This window comes from Neofelis nebulosa, chromosome 4, assembly GCF_028018385.1.
Source record: "Neofelis nebulosa isolate mNeoNeb1 chromosome 4, mNeoNeb1.pri, whole genome shotgun sequence".
NCBI classification, from domain to species: Eukaryota; Metazoa; Chordata; class Mammalia; order Carnivora; family Felidae; genus Neofelis; species Neofelis nebulosa.
Genome location: NC_080785.1, coordinates 18,804,379 through 18,825,164, shown reverse-complemented (window position 1 = coordinate 18,825,164; position 20,786 = coordinate 18,804,379). Strand labels below are relative to the sequence as shown.

Genomic DNA, 20,786 nt, shown 5'->3' with positions numbered 1-20,786 from the left:
CTGCCTGGGGTGGGGGGGCGGGCTGCGCGAGTGACGGGAACTGTGTTCAGAACAGCCGTCCTCCTTCGGGAGAGATCAGGGGGACCAGACGGTGGGGATTCCAGTACACTTAGCAGCAATCCCTCTTTTTTGTTGAAAATTATTAAGTTGGCTCTTCGGTTCCAGTAAGTTTGGCCACCATGTCCCCACCTTCCCTGGACCTGGAAGGCCAATAAAACCACGGCCTCCGAGTGGAGAAGGCACAGCGCAGGGAGAAATTCTGACGGAAGCGCATTTGGACTCCTCACGTGCACACACTCAACAGGGCAGCTCCCCAAGGAGGTGACTGCCTGCCAGGGAGGAGCGGGAGCGGCCGGCAGGCCCCGGGCGGGAGGGGAGGCCGGCTTCCTCCAACGCTCTGGGTAGAAAGTCCTGGGAAGCCTGTCCGTTCAGCTGAAAAATATCTCCCTGACGTATTTTAACATGTCCTCGTCCTCCTCGGGGCTTCTGCTGCGGGCAGAGTCAGACCCGGCGGGCCCCTGAGGGCTGTGGCCTGGAGGAAGGGCGTCTTTTTCATTCTCCTCGTCCTCACTTCTCCCAGGAGAGCTCGGTGACGGTGACAAAGCGGAGTGGGCCTGGGACAGCTCCGGCTTATCAGCGCCAGCCGGAGTCCGTGGCTCCAAGGGCTGTTCCTGTTTCCGGGCCTGTGGGGTAGGAGAAATGAGGGGCAAAACAGACATCGTGCTATTTCCCGAATGAAATAACCGCCGGCGACGCAGAACACATGCGGAAGCCACTGTGAAGCGTGTGACCGGCTCGAGCACCGCCCCAAATCAGAGCCTCCCCTTCTCCACCCCCCCTCCCCCGGCCACCCCTCACAGCTCCCGAAGAAGTCAAGACCCCCTTGGGAGAGAGACGGGCAGGGGCCTGAGGAATGGCAGAGTGGAAAAGACAAATAGGAAAAGCGTATCTGGAAAGGTGGGGGTGACAGAACGGAAGGACCATGGGTACAAAACTTGAGTGTGGGCCTACGTTCTGTCACTTATCGGCTGTGTAACTATGGGAAAGTCCCTGGGTGTTAATATCTCCATCTGTAAAATGGGGACAGTAATACCTGCAATCACTATCACCAGGTTATTGCAAGGATTAAATGAGGCAACAACCTAGGAAAGCACCTGGTCAACTAGAAAGTACTCCACAACACTAAGGTGGCAGTTACCATTCGCTTCAAAAGCCAGAAGACTTGGGTGGCATTCGGCTGAGAAGTCACCTCACCCACCTGAGACCCTTCAGAGGATGTAGCAGTGAAAAACTTCCGTCCCCTCCACATACCACACACAGTCACCCAGAGACAGCTGCTCTCCCACCCACGACCACTCCCTCCCCAGGTGTCCAGCCCCAAACATTCAGTGACACCACACATGGGGAGAGGCCAAGGGGAGCACGAGAAGCGCTAGACAAGGGACAGCTGGACGAAGGGGGATGACAGATGACAGGGCTCCCCAAGGCCGACTGAGAATGCAGGGCGTCTCCTTTATTGCCATTAACCAAGGGCCCGGTCCGGTTTCTGGTCGTGAGAATAAGAAGAGACACAGTGGACTTTACCTCAATCAGTATCCCCAGGGCGACATCCACCATTTCGGCTTCACTCATGCAGTACACAGTCCTCGTGGCAGGAAGTCTGAAAGGAAGGCATGATGCTACAGATGGGGACAGATGGGTCTCAGGTCTCACGAGGGGGCAGAAAATGAGGGCAAGAGTCCTATTCCCGGGCCTCCCGATTTGCCACGTGCACCTCTGTGGGGCTGAACCCCCCCCCCCCCACCCACCTCACCATTCTACCCGCACCGCAAGACTAAACCCCAGCAACTGTGATGCCTCCAAACCCTCCCTCCCTCCTCATTCTCCAGGACCCCGACCGGAAGTTGTCCCACCTTGCGGCAGCAGCCCTTGGCATTGCTGCCGATGTCCTCGCTTTCGGGGTCTTCACGGGCACCTTTCTCTTCTCGGCCACCTGGGCTGTCATCCATGTGGGAAGGACCCTCTTTTTATCCCCAGATTTGAAGGTTTCCATCTCTCTTTTCTCTCCTGAAGGAACACGAGTCAGGGCCCAGGCTTAATGACTTGCTTTTCTAATTCAGGACGGGGAACCCCACTCTCATCCGACCAGGAACTTTAGGTCTGTTTGTCCTGCATGGGAGTCACGCTTGAAATCCTACAAAGAACAAAGTCCAGTGAGCTCTAATAAGCTAGAATACTTCCAGTCACCAGCTGAAATTACTGGTCAGGACAGGCCAGAGGTGGACAGCAGGCCCCAGGAGAATAAGATGGCCCATTCCCCTTCTCCCTGCCATCCAAGATGCTCGCTGTCCCCAGGGTGCCTAGCCTACCCTGAAAATCTCTCTCATGATCTCTCCCTCATCTCCCCAACTCCAGACTTCTCATTTCCTCTACCTTAGTGTGGTTACAGACAACTCCAAGACCATTTTGATTCCCCGCAAGGTTTAAATGGCCAACACTCCCTCCCTTAATCCAAAAATACTTCTGGGTGGCCAGATTTTAGCCAGCAGTAGGGATTAGGAACCACAACCGGACCTGCTCCAGGAAGGAGGTAATCCAGAAGGTGCCCTGACAGCCTGTCTCATCTAACCTGGTCTCTCTTCTCCCCACCCCCACTTACCACCGCCACAGCCCCTCCCCCTACAGCTCAGTCCCCACCCAGGGACTCAGGGTGCAAGTCTCACCCTTCCACTTGGCAGTCCACTCTGAAAGCAGTCCAGCTCCACCTAGGGAGGCTCTTACTGGAGCAGAGGTTTGCCTAGAAAAGGGTCAACCATGAATAAGCGATCCCTCTCTGAATCACAGTCATTTATTGCTCATCTTAGAAGACTGTTTACAACTTAAGAAAAAAAAATGAGCACGACGTCATCCTAACCTGTCCGGCCAGAGGGCAGAGCTTGGCCAGTGTACCTGGTTGCTGTCAAAATTCAGGCAGTGATGATAGCCGACTGTTCCCACAACTACCCGAGCCCTGCTAACCAGGCGCAGACACAGCCCGCAGTCAGGCACACCGACATTTATTCCACCCGCAGGCAGATATTATCAAGCCCATTTTTACAAACGAGGAACTGACAGCAATGTGCCCAAGGTTCCAAAAAAAACGGAACGGCCAGCCAGGCCTCGCAGCCGGGTGCTGCAGGCCGAACCCTGTGCCTAAGGGCCGCCGCGCTGCCGGGGCTCGGAGAAGCGCAGAGGCCGGGCGCGGGGAGCCCGCGAAGCCGGGCAGAGCCCGCGCTACCTGGGTGAAACCCGGCCCCGCCGGCTCGTGACGTGCCCGGCGCTCCCCAAGCAAGGCCCGCCCCGCTCTCGGGGACCCTGCGCCACCGGGGCCGCTGCGAGACGCGTACCAACCTACGGGGGACGAGGGCGGAGCGGAAGCACGTGGACAGCCACGTGAGGCCTCGCCGGCCGCGGGAACGACCGGGACCGCCTCCTCCGGGCCCGCAGGCTCGCGGCCCCGTCGCTCGGCTACGGCCGGGCGGAGCCGAGTCCCGGACCACGCGCCCCTCCGGCCCGGCCCTCCAGCCTCCCGGGCCCGCGCGCAGCTCTCGGCTTCCGGGGCGGGCCCGAGAGGCGGCGCGGGGCGGACCCACACCCCCCCTACACCTGGCAGGCCGGGGGGACCCGGCTCGGCCCCGCGCGCACCTCCTCCGCCCCGCGCCGCCTCGCCATTTCCGGCCCCCGGCGCGCCCCCTGCAGGCAGCCCGCGCAGTCGGCGTCCCCGCCCCCTCCCCGAGCGGGAGCCGCCAGCTGTCCCGGGGCCGGGGCCGCGACACTCTCTCCTTGACCCCGGTCTCGCTCTCGTCGGGCTCCTCTGAACCCTCATCTAGGCCCTGCCTCTGGAGCTTCCCTGCTCCTCTCTGCATTGTCCAATTTTCGCAAGCATCCTACCAAGTCATTTTAGCCAGGAGCCCCACCCTCCAATCCTGATCGCCCTCAAATTTGGGCGGGCTCCTCATTTTTCACCATTCCCCAGGTAGTGTCTGATCGCCTAGACTGCCTTCAGCAAGGATCCTGGTCGCCGAGTTTAGCGAGCTCCAACCCTTCCTCTCCCCCCACCTCCCACGCCCCCTTTACCTTCGGTGATTCCTCTTAGCAGCTTTCCATCCACTCTTTGGCTATAAAGTCCCTTTCCCTCTTGTATTCAGAATTAAGCCTGATGGCTCTCCCTTACTATAAAACCCAATTGTAATACACACCCTTGAATAAAGTCTGCCTTTAAGTTTTTAATAAGTGTCAGTAATTTTCTATTTAATAGAATAGTTTTTCTTTAACAGGCCCCAAACATGGCTCCAATTGAGGTCTGCTAGTCGGATTTTAATGTTATAGTGTCAATTCCTGAACCCCCAAATCAGAAATTAGGGTGAGGGGAGGAGGGCCTGCATTATTTTAAAGCTCAGGATTCCCACAGGGACCAAGTTCAAGTCTCACTGCTGGGGTGTAGGCATCCCAGAAGGAGGGGGTACAGGGTGAGACCCTCAGGTGCAGGAAAAGAAATTATCTTAAAGTAAGTAGGTGTCACTAACACTTAACATTCAGATTGGTGGCCAGGTGTTCCCTTTTCCAACCCGGCAGCTCCACAAAGCTTTCCAGGAGTCCACGGTGTTTGCGTTCAGCCTGATGCGAGCACTGCGGTGGACACATCTAGCTTTAATTAAAATCACACTCAGTTTGGGGCCCCTGGGTGGCTCAGTTAAGCATCAGACTTCGGCTCAGGTCATGATCTCAGGGTTCCATGATTCAAGCTCCGGGTGGGGCTGGCCTCCCTCCCCTCCCCTCTCTGTCTCTCTCCCTCCCCCTCACTGCCCTCCTCTGCCCCTTGCTCACTTGTGCCTTCTCTCTCTCAAAAAAAATAAGTCACACTCAGGGGTACCTGGGTGGCTGTCAGTTGGTTTCAATTCAGGTCATGATCTCACTGTTTCATGGGGTAGAGCCCCAGGTAGGTTTCTGCGCATGCTTGGGATCCTCTCTCTCTCCCTGCCCCTCCTTCACTCGTACTATCTCTGTCCCTCTCAAAATAAATAAACTTAAAAAAAATTTTTTTTTTTTAAATCACAGCGTACAGCAGCCTCAAAGAGGTCAGCAAAGAGACCCCAGGTCGCAGATGTGACAGACATGACAAAAACACAGAGGAATCTTCTTCTACCGCATTTTGAGGTAAAAGGATGATTAGAACTGACCACCTGGCCCCAAAATGTGAAATTTATCAAGACACCATCTGAAATGTGATTTGCAACAGATCCACCAATGGAATAATTACCCTCCGCAGGCCAGAGGTGCACAACTGTGGACCTTGATCCGAAGCTTGGAAACTCCCTACCCTGAAGATCTCTACTAAGTTGTGTGGCACTTTTGGTTTCTCTAAAGCACGCTCACCTGCTGGGCCAGGAGAGTTTAACTCAATCAAGGCTTGAAGAGATAAACCAATGGTTTCAAGTCACAAAACCAACCAGTCCAGCACCGAGGTCACCTGGCTGCAGGCTGCACCCGGACTCTGCCTGCAGTCTTTCCAGAGGGGGCCACACCAGGGGCAGGACCCACCTCTCTGGTTCCTCAGAAGTATTAGAACCACTGACCTCCAGGGTCCTCTGCTCTCAAGCTGGGAGCCAGAACAAACCCAAGTCTAACTGGTGAAGCGTCTTTTTTTTTTTTTTTTTTTTTGTCAATGAAAGAAAATACTTATCAGTGGAATCACTCCCTCCATATGTGCCTCCCTAAAACTTCTTCCCATCAAGCCGAAAAATGAGGTCTGAGAAGCAGGAAACCTTTGCATCTGCATAGAAGCTGCTTGAAGGGAGAGAAGCCCAGGCAGGGGAGAGAACACCCGAGCGGTGGGATCTGGATGGGTTGAAGCGAACCGCTGAAGTGCTCTGAAAGCCATGCTCCTGGGGCCGAGAGGAGGCGGCAAGCAGACCAGTCCCGAGGACAGCCAGGGGCATGGAGCCTGGGCCAGAGCCGGGGTCCACACCTGCACCAGGGACACAGGCTCTAGGACCCGAGGCTGGACTGGCTTGATGGCTTCCCCGCTACCCTGCCCTTGCCCCAAATAAGGGGAGGGGTCTTGCTGGGCTTCTGGGTAGGTGCCAAGCAGCTATTGTGAAGAAGGGAAATTTCAAGTTTTGACACATTTTACTGGAGGATGAAAGCCCATCCTGGAGGGGGTATGGATGCGACCGGGAGGAAGGGGGTATGAATGCATCCTGACGAGCCCTCAGGATGGCGCGAAGACTGGGGAGAAGCAGGCCAGGAGGGGGCAGGTTTCCGTATTTGCTCATTTCAAAAGGGTTTGGGTTTTGTGTTTTTAGGCAGTGCTGTGGAAACCCACACAATCCTAAACTGAACTGAAAACAAATGCCCAGAGCATAAAGGAAAAGACAGAAGACACAGCTTTTCAAGTGTTTCTTTGCAATCCTTGAAGACGTTTCGGTAGCAGTGGAGACAGTACTGACGAGAGAGAATGGGTACAAGATAGAAAGTGAGACAAAACTTTTTAGTTCAACGGGCCATGTTCTCACTCGAACGAAACACATGACCGCTTCTTAAACGTCCTACAGCATCGCTGGGGGACGTGAACAATTTGCTGTTTCAGTGCAGAAGATGGGGAAACTGTAAATGGAGAGTCTTGGTTTTCTTCGTTTGAGTAGAGGGTCACCAAGGTAGAAATAGGTAAAAATGTGTAAGTCACTACTTCTTAGTCTCTGGTGTTCTCTCATAATGGAGCCACATAAATACCTACTTTCCTCCACATCCCAGCAGAAGGGTGCCAAGGCGTCAGCACCAACTTCTTCCCGATTTTCCAGAAGTAGGTAACAGGCCAACGCCTGGCCCGCCTCAGATGGAAAAGCAAGCTAGGGAGACCCGCTCCGGTGCTCTCGCCATTCACCAGCAGAGGGCGCTGGCACCCGGCTCCGGTCAACCTCAAGGATGTGAAGTTGACAGAACGACAGGAACCCCAGTGGCAGAGGGACAGGGAAACCGAGTGCAGAAGGCAGCCGGGAGCAGAAGCCTGGGACCCTAACTTCATCCCGAGAAGCTCCACCGACGCAGGGAAGAAAAGGAACGCTGTGACCTGACTGGAGCTCAAAGAAACAGAATAGCACATGCCACACAGCTGGCCAGCGGGGTGCGGGAGAGGCGAGGCCGTCCTACCCCGAAGGCGGAGCAAACCTCCCCCAAGGCTCAGCCCTGCAGCAGTGGGCGCGCAGGGGAGGCTTGCGGCTGACCGGCTCCCTGCGGGAACATGTGCCTCTTCAAGGACAAGGGGTGAAGGGACACGCTCTGCTGCACACACACGTTCCAGAAAGAGATACCAGGTGACAGCGAGAGCATTCTTTTTTTTAAAAAATGATGAAAAACGAGCAAATATATACAAAATACTGTCAATGTCTCCTGGGCCAACAGAGCAGCCATCAACGATGAGTCTCCTGCTTCCCGAGCTCTCCTCCTGCCCCCGGAGCAGGCCTGCGGCACAGCCCAGCCTGTGGGTCTCCAGGGCACTCGTGCCACGACTCCGTGCGGCTCCCGTCCAGTCTCTCCCTGAAGACTCCCCGCACTGGCAAGGAGTGGAAGCAGACTGCCCTGTCTTCCCGTCCCATCTCCCCACACCCCCCAGAATAATACTGCTTCCGTGGGCGTCCCTCGGGTTGGGCCCTATCAGAGTTTATGCGCCAGGAGGGTGGTCAGCTTGATCTTGCCATCCATGGAGGCAGTGAGGCACGTCCCACAGTCCATGGCGGTGCTCCAGTCCACAGTGACCACAGGGGCTCGGTGGCCACCCAGGCTCAAGCAGCTCTCCAGAACCTTCTCATCCCCACCCAGCTGCAAGACAAGAGAGGCGGCGTCAGCAGGCACTGTTCACAAACACAGCTACTTTATTCACCAAACTGCCTCGAGCCTGGTGGCTGCTACCCCAATCTGAGGACGTGCCTGGGCACACATGCCCACCTTTCCAGAAGATCTCAGTTTAATTTCTTGGGCCAGGAAGCGCCTTCCCTACCTCAACTATAGTTACTCCTTCGTCTCAGGTGGAAAACAAGATCATACATTCTCAAGGACCAGAGAATTTTCTCTGCCACCTTTAACCGGCACTCCCCGCCGAGTTCTTTTCCTACATGGTTTACCGCTCCCCAGCATTAGATCCTGGATGTGCTGCTCGGCTGCCCATTTGCTTCCCTCAGGAATGCGAGCTGCAGTGCCCAGCACAGTGCTGGCACAGGCAGGCCCCTGAGGACACATGCACAGGCTCCCCCTCTCCCACCAAGCCCACAGCTATGAAGAGTCAGCAGGTAACGAGGAAGGGGAAGCCAGGAGCACGATGAATAATGATTAATCCGGCTATGGATAACACCCAGGAGTAGGACGCAGAAGTCTCTGGCCTTTGTGGAGAAAACATCTTTAAAAGTCATAAGTTATAAATCAATATCAAATACAAAATTAAAAAAATAAATTTAAATCATAAGTTGTTTAAAGATCATAAAAACCGGATCCAAAGTTCATTATATTCCTTAAGTAAATTAGACCCCATAACTGGCATTTCAAAAATTGTACAGAGGGAAATCTTCGGACCCATTAATTGGTTATAGAGCACGTCTGACTGCAAATCATCAGGCCATAGTGACCACAGAGGCTTGGTGGCCACCCAGGCTCAGGCAGAAACCCAGAACCGTCTCATCCCCACCCAGCTGCAGGAGGACAGGAGAGGAGGAGGCATTTGGGACAAACGACAAAGGCTGATTGGGACAAATGACAAAGGCTGATCAGGACAAATAACAAGTGACAAAGGCTCATCGTTACAAATACACAAACACATGCAACACACATAAAATCATACAGAGAGCGAAGTATAACCTAACTGAAACTCAATTTTTAAATAAAATAAACTACAATTAGGCTTGCAAACAGAAAGCTCTTATTTTTACAGCATCTCCCAACAGCAATTACAAGAAACTGCAGAGCTAATTTTAAGAAGGCCAAGAGCCACTAGACACATCATGTGTGGAAAAGAGGAGCCTCACTGATGGTAAACCCAGATGTCCCAGGGCCACGCTCCAAGCCAACAGTCTAGAAGGCTCCTGACACTACATCTCCAGAGTCCTCCTTACACCCCATCCCATTCGAGTGCTCTCACGTGCCTTTATCTCTGTGGGGCCCCAAGGCCTGCCTTCCTCCCTGTCTCTCCTCTGGCCTCAAATCCATAGACCACCCCCCACAACCTGCCAGGGGATCTTCCCTGAGGACTTGGCCCCTGCCCAGCTCCCTCCCCTCAGAACCCCAACACTGCCCTGTCCCTGGTGGTGGTGTCTCGAGTGTGAATCCCAGAAGAACAGGATCGCACTCTCTCCCCCACGTGCACTCCACAGCGCCTAGACCAACAACTGCGCACAGCTTCTGTCCACACCACGTGCGGTCCACTGACTGATGAGCCATGGCAATGAGGGCATGGAGAGCCCCCAAGCAGAGGACAGTCCACCTGTGACTCTATCCCTACAGCCTAAATACCACTGTTAGGCAAAGAGTTAACAGTGAGGCTAAGAATTGGTTTGTGTGGTTACCATAAACATATGCTTAGGCTACAACTCAAATCCTCATCACTAGTCTGTTTGATAATATTAGTAAAATACAAGACGTTTATAAATTCATACAATTATATTTTACAAAGTACATGAACCAGAGAAACTCGGACACGAGAATTAAAACAAGCGTATAGACTGAGGGACAAGACCAAAGCGGACAACTTACATCATGCTGTGATCAATCACACCCCCAGATTTCTGCTTTGGCCATGGGACTGGAATATCCATGATCCATGGGATCCCCAATAAACTAATAAATCTATACCACATTAGAGTAACTAAAGCAGACCACAGAAAGCTCTTGCTTGTGTGAGGCATGTTCCCCAACCCAACACTCTTTCCAACCCTTCTCCCTATTTCTTCGTGTTTTCTATAATAGGTATTATTCCCAAGGAACAAAAGCAGAAAAGGTCCAGAATCTGCAAATGGACAAGCAGAGAAAAGGACAGGCGTGCCATACTCTGTCCCCACTCCTGAGCTGAGAATCGGCCCCCTTGCCCGGCCTGCAGCAAGGAGACCCCAGGAGCTATCCATCTGGGGTCAGAGGCTTCTCTGGGGCCACACAGGGCAGGGAGAGGGATGGAGTCCCATGCTCAGCCTGGCCCAGACCTCCAGGGGGGACCTCCCTACCCACCGTGACAGCCCCCCCACCCCCGGTACCTTGTAGATGATTCCGCCCGTGGCAGAACACGTAAGCATGTAATTTCCCTCCGAGTCAAAAGCGAAGAGTCGGCCCCGGGGAACTTGAACCTGCTTGTAGCCGCTGTAACCTGACAGCACAAAGGGGCCCGTGGCGTCGGCGGGGAGGGTGTACTCAGACACCTTCAGGCCACTCTTGTGGATGTTCCACTGGATGAACTGCAACCACAAAGCACAACCTGAATGCTCTTCCAGCAGGAGCTGGCCGTGGCTCCCCAGCACCCAGCCCGGGAGGATGAGCAAAGGTGGATCCCAGAGCAGAGGCCGTGGGTCTACAGCCCACCAGGAAAGGTGGCGGGATGACCCCTCAGTGCATCCCTGCCCAACACAACTTAAACATTCTTTCAGAGAAGAACATCTAGAGAGAGTCTGTAACTTCACATGAGAGCCTGGGCTTTCTCTCTGGCATGACTCCAGGAGAGGAAAAGGGCAGGCAGCTGCCGTTGTTTGGGTTCCTGTCTCTGAAGCAGGAGAATGCTCCAAGCGATCATGACTATTACTGTGATTGTTGTTGTTGTTTCTAGGGTTAGAACCCAACCAGATCTTTCTGACTTAGAAGCAAAGAGAGGACACATCCCAAATATCTTCCCGATGTCTCCGCATTGTTATCAACTGAACATGCGCGGTATCATCATCAATTAGCTTCACGCACTATAGTGTATATAATCCTTTAGCCTACATCACGGACAGGCCCGTCTGACCACCTCTTACCTGAGAGTCCTACTCACATAAATAGGAAGTCAAGCTTTAATTTAAAACTCCCTTCCCACAGTTTTCAAATGAAGGATTTATTTTGTAATTACAGTTTTCAATGAATACTACAGGTACATCGTATAAAATCCAAATGTACTGGAAGGTACACATGAAAACCAAGACTTTCTCCCACTTCTGCCTTCCTGCCTCCCACCCCCAGCTCCCTTTCCACAGGTCCTAATGTGTCTTTCCAGAAAGAATAGACAAGGGGGCACTTCTCTTTGCTTTTCTCCCCGGCTTATTTTACCTTTCTTGACTCCACTCAGGCCTATCGGCACTGACTCTAGGAAGCAAACTCTACACGTGATGCTGTGACCACCCAACCACCAAGGTCAACGCAGCACAACCCGGCCCTAATCTGGACGCCGCTAATGCACCTGTAGTGGGAAGAGTCACTTCTGCTACAAGGAGGGAGGCTGGGTTCTTCCCTTTCATAACCGCCAGCTCCCACTAAACTTGTGCAAACCTCACAATGGTCCTAGGAGACTGGTTACTACTATACCCCTATTACACACAGGACACGGTGAGGCAGAGAGGGGCCCAAGGTCACAGTGCCAGTAAAGGGCACGGTCAGGATTCATCTCACCCCCCCCCACCCCCCCCCCCACCCGCTTCTCTGGTGCTCTCTGGAATCTCTCAGATGGCTAACCCAGCGGAAGGGAAGTTCCCGATCCAAATCCGCTCCCACCTACCTTCCCGTCCTCGCCGATACTGTACACGGTGTTCTCGTCGTAACTGAACTCCACAGAATAGACCTCCCCGCAGTGGGCCTTCCAGCTCATGGCGCACTCGTGCTGCTGCATATCTGAGGCAATGAGGTGCCGCTAAGACCCCCGCCCAGGCCCCGGGGAGGCATCCGCCCCTGACAGAAGGGCAGAAGCTGTTCTGGAGGCAGAGGGCCTCCTGGAAACTACAGGTATCTCGGAGCTGAGCCCTGCCAAAAAGGCCTTTCAGTCTGCTAGTTCTCTCCGCCAATGTATTAATCGTCTGTTTAACAAATGTAAAATAGAAGCTTTTAACACTGGGTCAAAAATGAGGTTCAGGAATCTCTTGGCAGAGCCTGAGCTCCTCTGGGGAGCCCAGAAGTTGAGGGGGACACACAAATCCTTCCTAGGAGGCCTCCCACCGCTTCCTAGGTAACTTCCCACCAGGGCGCCTGGGGGATCTGCTGGACACAGTCCCTAGTTCCCTCCCAGACTCTCTGACCCGGAGTCTCCAGAGGCAGGTCTGCCTCGGGGATCCTCAAACGGCGACACACCTTTACCAGAGAACGCACGAGCCACGCCAAGCGGACGGCACGGCATTACTCTCACGTGTCCTCCTGGATCTCACTCAGGCCATAGGACTCGGATCAAACAGTCCGGACTCAAGGACTGCCGAGCCCCAGCACTCCCGGGGCCCGCCGACACTGACCGCATGCAAGGTGACTGGTTCCGGAGGTTTTGTAAAGAGCAGACTCGGACCAAAGTTAAGCTCTATTTCAAGCATCTTGAATTGGGCTTCTGCAGTAGCCTCTAGTCCAGCCGGCAAAAACCCAACTCTCTTCTCTGAGACACCGGAGGAGGGCACCAGACTGCCGTGAGCACACCCACTTACCAAACAGGCGGATGACGCCATCAGCTGCCCCTGTGACCAGCAGGTTCCCATTGTGATTGAAGGCCGTGCAGTTGATGGCAATGGGCTCGGGGTCCAGGGAGAACTGGAGCTAGTTACAAACAAAAACCAAAACAAAAAACAACTAACTAAATTGGAAATTGTAAAACAGTAACAACCTGAAATTCAAAATAGGTTGTCTGTAAGGGGAAGGGGGCCAAGAATGCAAAGGGCACACGAGAGCATAAAAAGTGTTGAAGGTTCCACTTTCAAACTGTGACAATATGTACGGGTTCACATTACAGCTTCTCTTCTCATTACCCTATACACCTTCAATTGCAACATTCTTTTGTACGTACTCAGTATTTCATTAAAACTCTGAAGATAACAAGTGAACATAAAATTACGGGACGTGCTTTTGAGGAAAAGAACGAGATTAAGAAGGATCTAATTAAACTGGAGAAGGGAAAGCATCTAAGAGACACTGGAGGACAGATGTCTGCCAGACTGAGTGGGATAAGAACTCTCTAGAGAGGGGAGAGCACGTGGGTAGGGCCTGCGGCCACAGGACACTCCACGAGGCCGAAGGGCGGGGACGGCAGGCCGTGCAAGGCCCTGGGCCAGTGTGGGTGGGAAATCTGGAAGAATGGAGCGGTGTGACATGCCACAGGGTCTGCCATTCCCTCCGGTGGGAGGGCCGGGGGCGCGAGTCTAGGGTGCGTCCCTGGAAGTGCAGAGAAGTGGGCAGAAACACTCTGCAGGTGGGGCCGTCTGCTCACGGACTGACCACGTGGAGTGAGGGAGAAGGACGGCTCCAGAGAGGCACCTGTTTCTAAGTGGAGCACATCTGGCAAGATGAGGAAAACTAGAGAGGAGAACAGACATGGCAGGACACAGTGGTCAGGAATTCAGGCGTGGCCCTGAAACCTGAGCTCCAGGGAGACCCCTTGCTGGGAATATACACCATTTCTACAGGCAGACGCAGGGAGGTGCGAACTGGACCCTCGGAACACGGCCCGTCTACAGAACGGGGACCCTTCCCAGTGTCCAGTGACATCAGAAAACCATTTGTTCGAGGCAAGGGCCATGCCACGTTTGTGTCCCAAAACTAATTTTAATGAGCAACGTCACTGCCTTTTAAATGTGTGAGTTTACACATCCTTTCTCTCTCTAGGGGCTGAGGGTCACAGCTGCGGGAACCCGCCACTTTAGGTGGGAACCGTCCTCGGCTCCTGAGGAAGGTGGGCCACGTGGCCCACAAGTCAGCTTTCACGTGGCTGTCACTTCTCAAGAACATGCATGCGTCCTCACCTCTTTCAGCTGCTGCTGTCATTTTTATGAAATACTAAGCTAACGGAATCAGAAAGAGAGTCCACATCTGTCTCCTAAAAACTAAGCCACTTGAATGCCTAATAAGCGAAAGAAGGTAATGCGAAAATGCCGTAAGATCCCAGCTACATGGCATTATGGAAAACGCAAAGCTACGGGGACGCTACAAAGGTCAGCGGCTGCCAGGGTTTGGGGGGACGTGGTAGGACAAACGGGAGGTGCACAGAGGGTTTTTAGGCAGTGAAAACAGCCTGTGTGATACTACAGTGGTAGGTACCTGTCCTCATACATTTGTCCAATCCCCGAGAACGTACAACACCAAGACTGAGGCCTGAGATCAACTCTGAACTTTAGGGGATTAGGCGGTCACTGCAGATGCTCTGGTGGGGGCCGCAGTAGGGGTGTGTCTACGTGGGGGCAGGGGGCATGTAGGAGACCTCTGTACCTTCCTCCCAATTTTGTTGTGAACCACAACCGCTCAAAAAATTTTTAAAGCTTTTCAATATAAACAAAAGTAAACAAATTTTATAAGCCACAAGGGCCCTCTGATAGGCTGCATATGACTTCTCAGCTGGGGGCACAATTCTCAATGACTTAAGTCGCTAGCAAGCTGCCCAACCCGAGTGTTACTGCTTTTCAACACTTCCACTTCGAACCCTCCTCACAAATCAAAATCAGAGGAGACCAGAGCAAAGAGAGGAGGCGGCTCATGGGAAAGACGGGAGAGCGAGCCCGGAGTGTGACCCCACACAGGCCCACGGGGAGACCCACAGGGGCAGGGCCTGCACCTGCTGCTTCATGGTTTTCGTGTCCCACAGCAGCAGCTTGCCGGGAACCTGGTCAGTACCCTTGCTGCCGGTATCTGGAGCCGAGAAGTCCACCTGGGAAGCGAGGCTCGGAGCCGCGGCCGAACAGACGAAAGAGGCCCCGTTGGGGCTACACGCGAGAGACAGGATTCTGCAACAGACGCGGGGCTGGGTCAGCACTCCACCGGCCCCGGAGGCTGGTCCTGCCACAGAAGATGGGCCAAAAGGCCCGGCGCAGAAGCAGGCTCCCCCACAGAGCACGGCAGGGGTGGGCAGTGGCTTCCCACTCACCTGGGCATGTCGTCATTGATGCTGATCTCACAGAGATTCTTCTTGGCTTCTGTGTCATAAAGACGCACTGTCCCCACACCACTGCCCAGTAGGAGCTAGAATTGAGAAAGGGCGGGAGGCACGAAGGACAGAGGACAGCACGGGGTGGGGGGGGGGGGGGGGGGAGGAGGGGGAGTGTGTCAGGGAGGAGCACTGCGGGGCTGGGCCTACTCCTGTGAGGGGCAGGTCTGGGCAGGCAGTAGGGGCGAGGCCCACTTAAACACACCTCCACGCAACCAGGTGATATCTGGCTACAACGGACCTCATTTAAAAATTACATGAAGACCAGGGCGCCTGGGTGGCTCAGTTGGTTAAGCATCTGACTTTAGCTCAGGTCACAATCTCGCAGTCCATTGAGTCTGAGCCCCGCGTCCGGCCCTGTGTTGACAGCTCAGAGCCTGGAGCCTGCTTTGGATTCTGTGTCTTCCTCTCTCTGCCCCTCCCCTGCTCACGCTCTGTCTCTCTCTCTCTCTCTGTCTCTCTCTGTCTCTCTCTCTCTCAAAAATAAAGATTTGAAAAATTTAAAAAAAATTACGTGGAGACCTTAGAGGTGACCTTGAACAGAAACAAAACTATAGAAGGCATCTATGAACTGGGAGAGAGAGAGAGATCACCTCAGATACACCTGGAAAGGTGCCGACTGATTAAATGAGATGCTCTGATCTTCGCTCCCTGTCAGTTTTAAATGTCAGTTGTTCCCGTCCTTCCTTCTCCCTCACCTACCCGCCACCACCGGCAGCCTGCCGGGCCTGGGTGAGGCCCCGTTTGCATGTTCTGGGGACAGCTCTGGCTCTGGGCCTGTAAAGGTCTCCAGGAAAAATACAAGAGGCTATCCTTGCCTTCAGGCATTTGTGACTGATTGGGTAAAAAGCTTAAAAGATAATAATGGGTAATGCCAGAAGAAGAACCAGAGGCAGGTCTGAGGGTGTCCCCCAGGAATATTACCTATATTCTAACTTCAAATTCACACTGGCAGATAACACTTGTATAGGCTAAGTCCTGAGATCCTAGTAGCATAAGGATAATCCCTGCAGGTTGTCAAAAATTATTTAAAAAAACAATGAGGTTTGCCCCTTGGGCTGCCTTGCATCATCTCCTCAAAACAGAATACAAGGAAAGAAAACACTTAAATCAACTTGACCTCTTCAACTGCAAATCCTCTCTCAAGTATTAAAAACGTCCAGAAAGAAAAAGAGCGCTGTGCTAACAGCACTGTAGTAGACGTGTGGGGACCCCAAATAGGACACCATCCCCACCAGCTTCAGCCACTTCCCAGAGGGCCTGGCCCGGGGAGGGGTCTTGCAGGAGGAGGGGCAGCTGGGAACATCTGTGCTGGGCTGTCAGAGGGGACAGACAACAGGAGCTGATGGGGGAGAGCAGGGGGCAGGAGAGACACTCACCAACTGGCAGGAGCGTCCTGCAGGTCCCATGACCATCTGATTTCAATTCTTGCTAATCCAATAGCTTCCCTGCCGCCCCCAAGCAGGAGCCCTGATCGGACAGTCTGGAGGTGTGCCACCCCCCCCCCCCGACTCCCAGGAAGAGAGAAGGGAGGGGCCTGGCCTGGCTGCCTCGGCTCAGCCACTGGTGCCAGAAGCTGGAAACTCCTCACTTAGACCGCAATGAGGCACGCATCGCTCGTCACTCACCAGCCTGTCCCGCTTGGTGGCCCACTCCAGAGAGAGCAGCGGCGACTTGGAAATGGAGGACGCTTTGGTCTGCATGATGGGATTGAAGGACCATACTTTGATGACCCCGTCCACGTCTAAGCTGGCGACCCTCCTCCCCGAGCAGTCCACTCTAAGACGGGAGAGAGAAGGAAGCTGTTACCATCCTTGCCTCAGCGCACCGTCCTCTTCAGCTAATGCCCAGACTGCTTTGCTGACTTCTCAACTGTTTCTCAAACCGCCTACACGCCAAGGATGGGTGTGGACTACTTCTAGAAGTATTCATGTGTTTGGTCGCCCAGGAACTGCTTACAAAGGACCTAGTATGTGCTGAGCCCTGTGGTCCACGACGGGGACAGAACAGCAGGGAAGGTAGGCACGGCCCCGGCCCCGAGCACTGGGGTGCCTCCTGCATCACACTCCAGAGCCATCGGCTCCCGGGGCAGGGAGGACACTCACTGTCTGAAAACTACCTTCCGTGAGGGCTTCTTATAAAGATCAAGCTTTTACCATGTGTGACTAAAACCTTATACATAAATATTTACCTAAAAGTACAAACGTGAGGCAAATTATAATGAAGTCTTAGGGAGTTCCAATAAAAGGTAGCCTATTCCTGAGACTCCAGAGTCCCACAGCTAGAGAGGACAGAGAGGCTGCCCAGGCCAAGAGCAGCTGTTCAGCCCTCCTGTGACTCTGGAGGGACGGCCACAGTCCTTCGGGGACCAGCCCACCACGCGTACCTCCTGTCTGCCACACCTTCGCACACACAGCCTCGTAACCCAGGCTTCCCAGGGAGACCAGCCCCCGCCCCAGTCAGCACTTGCCTGCCGGGGCCTTGCCCCCAGACCCCCACCCACCTGCAGTGCATGATGGAGGAGTGATGCTCCCCGTACTCCTCCTGCCCCAGCACAATGAACGGCTGCTCAGGACGGACCCCTCCTCCCTCGGCGCTTGCTGCGGAAGCCCGCGTCAATGTCTCCAGCGCCTCCACGTGGAGCTCTGGGCAGGACTCGGCCTCCGGGCCACTAGTTTCAGGCTTCTTCTCTGCACTCTGTGACAGGCAAAGTGGGGACGAGTTACCTGCGAAGGGTCTGCACCGGGCCCAGCCATTCGGGGACACACTGCAGGACATCTAGGATGCCGGGCTACGGCACGCTGGGGGGGCTCTCAGTGGGTACAGGGTCTGTAGACCTGTAGAAAGAGCTCCGAACGCCAAGAGCAGCACCCAGCTTGCCCCAGGAGAGGCAGGTTCCCGCTCTGCTGATGGCCCCTGTCTAGAGACCCTGCTGAGGGAGTAGTGGGCCATGGGTACCCTCTGCCTGTCACAGCTGACAGGACCCAGGACTGGCCGACAATAAAAATTAGTGAGAACCTACTAGGTGCCAAGCACTGTGTGACCACATTTGATTCTCATTTAATCCTTCCTGAAACCATCTGAGATCCTATGATTAACCCCATTTAATAACTGTGGAAACTAAAGACTGAAAGCAGAAGTTAAATAGCTTACCCAAGGTCAAGAGCTGGCAATGGGCAGGACTCAGATGTGAAACCAGATCAGAGGCAAGCCTAGCCCCTCACCAGCATCTCCCCCATACCAACCCGCACCTCCTCCTGAAAAGGAGGTACCAAGAGACTGAGGTGACTGGCCGGGCATAAAGATAGAGACTCAAGGACAGCAGCAGAGGCCGGAACAAGGCCGGGCACCAGAAGGCACCTGCCCCTCTGCCACCTGGCGCGTCCGCAGCTGCCCTGGTCTCTGCCCCCCTGGTGCACTAAATGCTGACCGCCATGACTACTAGCCTTTCACCCACACATAACCCAGGCCAGGCGTCATCAGCCAGGGCAATCTCCACCAGCCCCTTGGCTCCCAAGGCTCCTCTAAGTGCTCCTTAGGGTAGCAGAAACCACGGGTCCACAGCACAAAAATAACAGAGGAAGAGAGACCTCTGAGCTCAGACAGGTGCCTTCCAGGAGCGGCCGAGCTCAGGTGTGCCTTTAATCCTACGGTGTCGGAAGAGGACAATCTGAGATCAGAGGCTTAAGGGCCTATGCCATCAAATTGGAACCGGCACAGGGCTGGTAACCGGCAGCAGTGCTTTTAAAAGTAGTCCCGATCACGAGATAAATGGTCAACAGGATGACTCAGCCAGTAAACCCCTTGGGTTTCTCCTTTCACTCTGGAGTAGGTGACAGAAGGAGAAGCAGCTTTACTGCCACAAAGAGTAGACTCCGACCCATTTCCAGGGTGAGGAGAGTCCTGGGGTTTAGCGTGGCAACGGCCCGGGGCCGCACCACCATGTGTCAGCGCAGCATCTCCAGCAGGCGATGCAGGAGAAAGGGAGGCTGTGAAGGTTGGGCAAGGCTGGGTGATTCTGGCCTAAACCAAGGGAAACAGGCCTCTCCTGCCAAGCCTCCCAGAGCCTCTGACACGCTAGCCGTATTACGTAGAAGTCAAGAGAGGTACGGGCAGGCTCTGCGCCACCCCACCTCCTTCCGTGGCCCCCAACGGTAGCCGCGGGGATGTCCCTGCAGGCACTCGTGTGATGCCAAGACTGAGCCATACCTGCAAAGTCATAGACAGAAGCTCCTTCCTTTCTTTGCCGTGATCCTGCAGGCGCCGCTGCCGGTGCTGGGACCAGCTGGACTCCCCAGAGGCCAGCCCGCTGAAGAGGCTCTTCCCGTCCTTGGGCCCGCACGCCGGGTCCCTTCCCTTCGTGGTCTACAGGACGACATGCGGGCTGTAAGAAGTCACTTGCTGCCTGCGCCCAGGCCACAGCACCTCCGCTGGAGGGAGGGGGAGGCAGAAGCCAGGGAGCAGCTCCTTCAGCCCACAGCTCCCGGGAAAGGGTCCTCCCGGCCAGAATGCTCCGATCTCAGCCTACAGGCTAAGTCCAGAGTGGAGCACGAGCAGTGTGGATGCCCCCCTTTCTGTTCTCCCTGTTTTAGGAGGTGGTCACCAGCACTCCTTAGCCTGCCATAAGCATCACCTGGAGACAGATGCACACATTTCCTTCCTCTAATCAGAACAATTAACTTTAGTGAAGGGGGAGGAGACCAGTGCATCCTAAGTGATGATTATGAGGCAAGTCAGGTCCTATGTTGTAAACATCTTCAAGCAACCGTATGTTTGGACAACACAAAAAAATGTATGCAACATACAATCACCTCCCTGGAGGCAAAAATGAACACGATACCCGCTCTTGTTTTGGGCCAACCTAATGATTAAGCCAGCTAATGTTAAATATCAAGGTATGTGGAAATGATTACTAGACAACCAGAAATTCTTAACAGAAACTGTTGGAAACTCAAGGACCTATGAGCAAGATAAGAAACTGGCAGGAAAGAAACTGGCATCTCCTGGCCCCTTTTCATGACAAGAGTGATGAAGTCCACCAAGGCTATATAGCAAATGAATTCAATAATCCTCACCCTGCTTCCATGGAGAGAAGATTCGTAATCTACAGCCTCTTAATTTTTATTTATTTATTTATTAATATTTATTTATTTTTGAGAGAGAGAGAAAGAAAGAGAGCAGGGGAGGGGAAGAGAGAGAGGGAGACACAGAATCTGAAGCAGACTCCAGGCTGAGCTGTCAGCACAGGGCCCAATGCAGGGGTTTTAACTCACAGACCATGAGATCATGACCTGAGCCAAAGTCAGACACTTAACTGACTGAGCCACCCAGGCGTCCCTCTAGAGCCTTTTTAATTTTTTTTTTTTAATGTTTTATTTATTTTTTAGACAGGGAGAGACAGAGCATAAACAGGGGAGGGTCAGAGAGAGGGAGACACAGAATCTAGAGCCTTTTTAAAAGGAGTTGTCACCACATCATCTTTCCAAATTATCTGGCTGGGTTTTTCCCAACCTTATTCCCACAAAGTGTGATGCTCAAAACTGCTCCTTCCTCTGCCTTATTTTATATTCTTAGCAAAGGGATTTGGATGCAAACAGCCACTCAGGTTTTAGACCTGAAACCTGCAAGTCATTTGCACATAAGA

At 53.8% G+C, this 20,786-nt stretch overlaps 2 protein-coding genes across 9 annotated transcripts in view; both read right to left on the bottom strand.

The window, feature by feature from the left end:
* Positions 1-341: 341 nt before the first annotated feature.
* Positions 342-3,666, bottom strand: CYREN (cell cycle regulator of NHEJ). Of its 8 annotated transcripts, none has more exons than XM_058724218.1 (5): positions 3,646-3,666; positions 2,724-2,797; positions 1,914-2,194; positions 1,585-1,660; positions 342-683 (listed from the first exon to the last, which is right to left on the bottom strand). In XM_058724218.1, exons 3-5 carry the CDS (start codon positions 2,051-2,053, stop codon positions 429-431), a joined length of 471 nt encoding a protein of 156 aa, XP_058580201.1. In that variant the 5' UTR covers positions 2,054-2,194; positions 2,724-2,797; positions 3,646-3,666; the 3' UTR covers positions 342-428. The 8 variants fall into 8 exon arrangements, with proteins under 8 accessions (XP_058580201.1, XP_058580205.1, XP_058580197.1 ...); XM_058724222.1 differs by having other exon boundaries at positions 1,914-2,067; positions 3,646-3,663; XM_058724214.1 differs by lacking the exon at positions 3,646-3,666 and adding an exon at positions 3,391-3,523.
* A 2,757-nt stretch (positions 3,667-6,423) lies between these two features.
* Positions 6,424-20,786, bottom strand: part of WDR91 (WD repeat domain 91) — a 28,484-nt gene continuing 14,121 nt past the window's right edge. Inside the window, exons 7-15 of the mRNA XM_058724207.1 lie at positions 19,352-19,507; positions 17,646-17,839; positions 16,771-16,921; positions 15,083-15,177; positions 14,774-14,942; positions 12,660-12,768; positions 11,756-11,868; positions 10,272-10,469; positions 6,424-7,857 (exon numbers count right to left, since the gene is read on the bottom strand). Of these exons, the coding sequence (XP_058580190.1) occupies positions 7,693-7,857; positions 10,272-10,469; positions 11,756-11,868; positions 12,660-12,768; positions 14,774-14,942; positions 15,083-15,177; positions 16,771-16,921; positions 17,646-17,839; positions 19,352-19,507 (1,350 nt within the window). The 3' untranslated portion in view covers positions 6,424-7,692. The remainder of the gene's footprint in view (positions 7,858-10,271; positions 10,470-11,755; positions 11,869-12,659; positions 12,769-14,773; positions 14,943-15,082; positions 15,178-16,770; positions 16,922-17,645; positions 17,840-19,351; positions 19,508-20,786) is intronic.